A 2465-nucleotide genomic window follows, 5' to 3' on the forward strand; every position below is an offset into this window, starting at 1 on the left:
GCCTCAGGCGTGACCTGATCGCCGGGCCCTCGAGCCTCCCTCAAGAGAACGCAATTCTCTCAGAGTGCCTTCTGCGCTTGGACCTGGACTTCGGCGGTGTGGCCGGGCCGCTAGGGCGCGTCCGCAAAATCCGCCGGCCCTGCCCACCCCCACCGCGACTATCAGACGTTCTCCACAGACGCCGCGGCCGCGCCCGCGCGCAAGCCTCGGAGCCCCACCCCCGCACGCGGCCCGCACCCGTCTCGGCCCCCCCGGCCACGCCCCCGGCCACGCCCCCGCCCCCGCCGCGGCGCGTGCAACCCCGCCCTCCCCGGAGTCTCCGAGCGGTGCGCGGGCGGTGGGCGGTGCGCGGGCGGTGGGCGGGGCGCTACGGGGCGGGGCGCGCGGGAGGCGGAGCCGAGTCGGGGATTCCTGCTCCCCTCGAGCGCCCGGCCCAGTAGAGCTGCCCGGCCGTCCGAGGGACCCCGCGCGGGGGTTGGAGGGGAACCCCAGACGCCGCCGGGCCGGGAGGGAGCCCCGCGCCAAGCGAGCCGCCGCCCCCGCCTCCGCGCCGCCCCGGCGCGGGCCTGACTGGGGGTCCGACGCGTCTTCACTCCGCCCGCAGCCAGCCCCCGCGATCCCGCCGTCCGCTCGCCGACCCGTCTCCAGCGCGCCATGCAGCCACCGCCAGCCCCGCGCGCGTAGGCGCCCGCCGCAGGCCATGCTGCCCCTGCTTGCCGCGCTGCTGGCCGCCGCCTGCCCGCTGCCGCCCGCTCGCGGCGGGGCCGTGGACGCGCCGGGCCTCCTCGGGGCGCCCCTCAACGCCTCGGTCAACGCGTCCTCCTCAGACGAGCCGGCCGCCCCGCGGCTGCTGACCTCGGCTGCGCCTGGGGCCCCCGAGCGCCCGGAGGAGGAGGCGGCGGCACCGTGCAACATCAGCGTGCAGCGGCAGATGCTGAGCTCGCTGCTTGTGCGCTGGGGCCGCCCGCGGGGCTTCCAGTGCGACCTGCTGCTCTTCTCCACCAACGCGCACGGCCGCGCCTTCTTCGCCGCCGCCTTCCACCGAGTCGGGCCGCCGCTGCTCATCGAGCACCTGGGGCTGGCGGCGGGCGGCGCGCAGCAGGACCTGCGCCTCTGCGTGGGTTGCGGCTGGGTGCGCGGCCGCCGCCCGGGCCGCCTCCGGCCTACCGGCGCCACCGCCGGGGCGCCCACCGCTCTGCCCGCCTACCCCGCGGCCGAGCCCCCCGGGCCGCTGTGGTTGCAGGGCGAGCCGCTGCATTTCTGCTGCCTGGACTTCAGCCTGGAGGAGCTGCAGGGCGAGCCGGGCTGGCGGCTGAACCGCAAGCCCATCGAGTCCACGCTGGTGGCCTGCTTCATGACCCTGGTCATCGTCGTGTGGAGCGTGGCCGCCCTCATCTGGCCGGTGCCCATCATCGCCGGCTTCCTGCCCAACGGCATGGAGCAGCGCCGGACCACCGCCAGCGCCGCCGCCGCCGCCCCCGCAGCCGTGCCCGCGGGGACCACGGCCGCCGCCGCCGCCGCTGCAGCCGCCGCGGCCGCCGCCGCGGCTGTCACCTCGGGGACGGCGACCAAGTGACCCGCCCCGCTCCTTCCCGTGTCCGTCCTGTGTCCGCGCTCTCGGTGCCTTTCCCGCCGGGAGACTCGGCCGGTGTGCTTCGTGCTGTAGTGACCGTTAGTTCTTCTTCGGGGGAGGGGGCCGCCGAAGAGGCCCCAGCGTGTGGGAAAAGCCAGGTTTGTGCCCCGCTTCTGGCTCCGAAAAGCAAATGCAAGCCTTCGCCCTGCAGGGTGGGACCCGCAGCTTGGAAGACGGAGAAGATGGAAATGGGGCCCCTTCCCCTTTTTTGCGCACCCTGCCCTCCTCCCTCCCCGCACCCACGTGCCCTATATTCATGGCAGAAAACGACCAAATCCTGTGTATTTGTTTTATATATTTAATAACTGTTTTAAATGAAAGTTTTAGTAAAAAAAAAATCAAATGGCTATTGCTGTAGTCAGAGAAGCTCTTTGTATCTGAACATAGTATTTGAAATTTGTTGTTTTTTAATTTATTTAAAAGGGGGGCACGGGAATGATTTAACACCGATATATTGTTACCGCTGAAAATGAACTTTATGAACCTTTTTCCAAGTCGATCTATCCAGTGACGTGGCCTGATGGGCGTTTCTTCTTGTACTCTGTGTTTTTTTGGCTTTTAATACAGACATTTTCCTCCAGAGATGCGTATGTGCCTTTTCTTTATTTGATTCTGAAAAGGAATCCAAGAATTACGAGATGAGCCACTGAAACGTGAGAAAGGGAATCTCCAAAAGTTAGAGAAGGGCTAACTCTGTCTCCCTTACCTGTCTGGGAGAGGTGGGAGATGGAAACCAAATTACTGACCCTAATGCCCTCGCCCCATTGTTTCACCCCGCACCACATTGCCCTCCCCTGAAACAACATCCCTCCCCCCTCAGCCTCACTACCAC

At 67.5% G+C, this 2465-nt stretch overlaps 1 protein-coding gene across 1 annotated transcript; it reads left to right on the forward strand.

Annotated features, from left to right (window-relative positions):
• The first annotated feature begins 391 nt into the window (after positions 1-391).
• Positions 392-2213, forward strand: TMEM158 (transmembrane protein 158). Its single transcript, XM_043886627.1, has one exon. The coding sequence runs from the start codon at positions 701-703 to the stop codon at positions 1574-1576; it is 876 nt and encodes a 291-aa protein (XP_043742562.1). The 5' UTR covers positions 392-700; the 3' UTR covers positions 1577-2213.
• The last annotated feature ends 252 nt before the right edge of the window (positions 2214-2465 follow it).

Source organism: Cervus elaphus, chromosome 24, assembly GCF_910594005.1.
Source record: "Cervus elaphus chromosome 24, mCerEla1.1, whole genome shotgun sequence".
In the NCBI taxonomy this organism is placed as follows: domain Eukaryota; kingdom Metazoa; phylum Chordata; class Mammalia; order Artiodactyla; family Cervidae; genus Cervus; species Cervus elaphus.

Excerpts from the sequence above, each read along its gene's own strand:
- TMEM158 (XM_043886627.1), top strand. The coding sequence starts at position 701 with ATGCTGCCCCTGCTTGCCGCGCTGCTGGCCGCCGCCTGCCCGCTGCCG.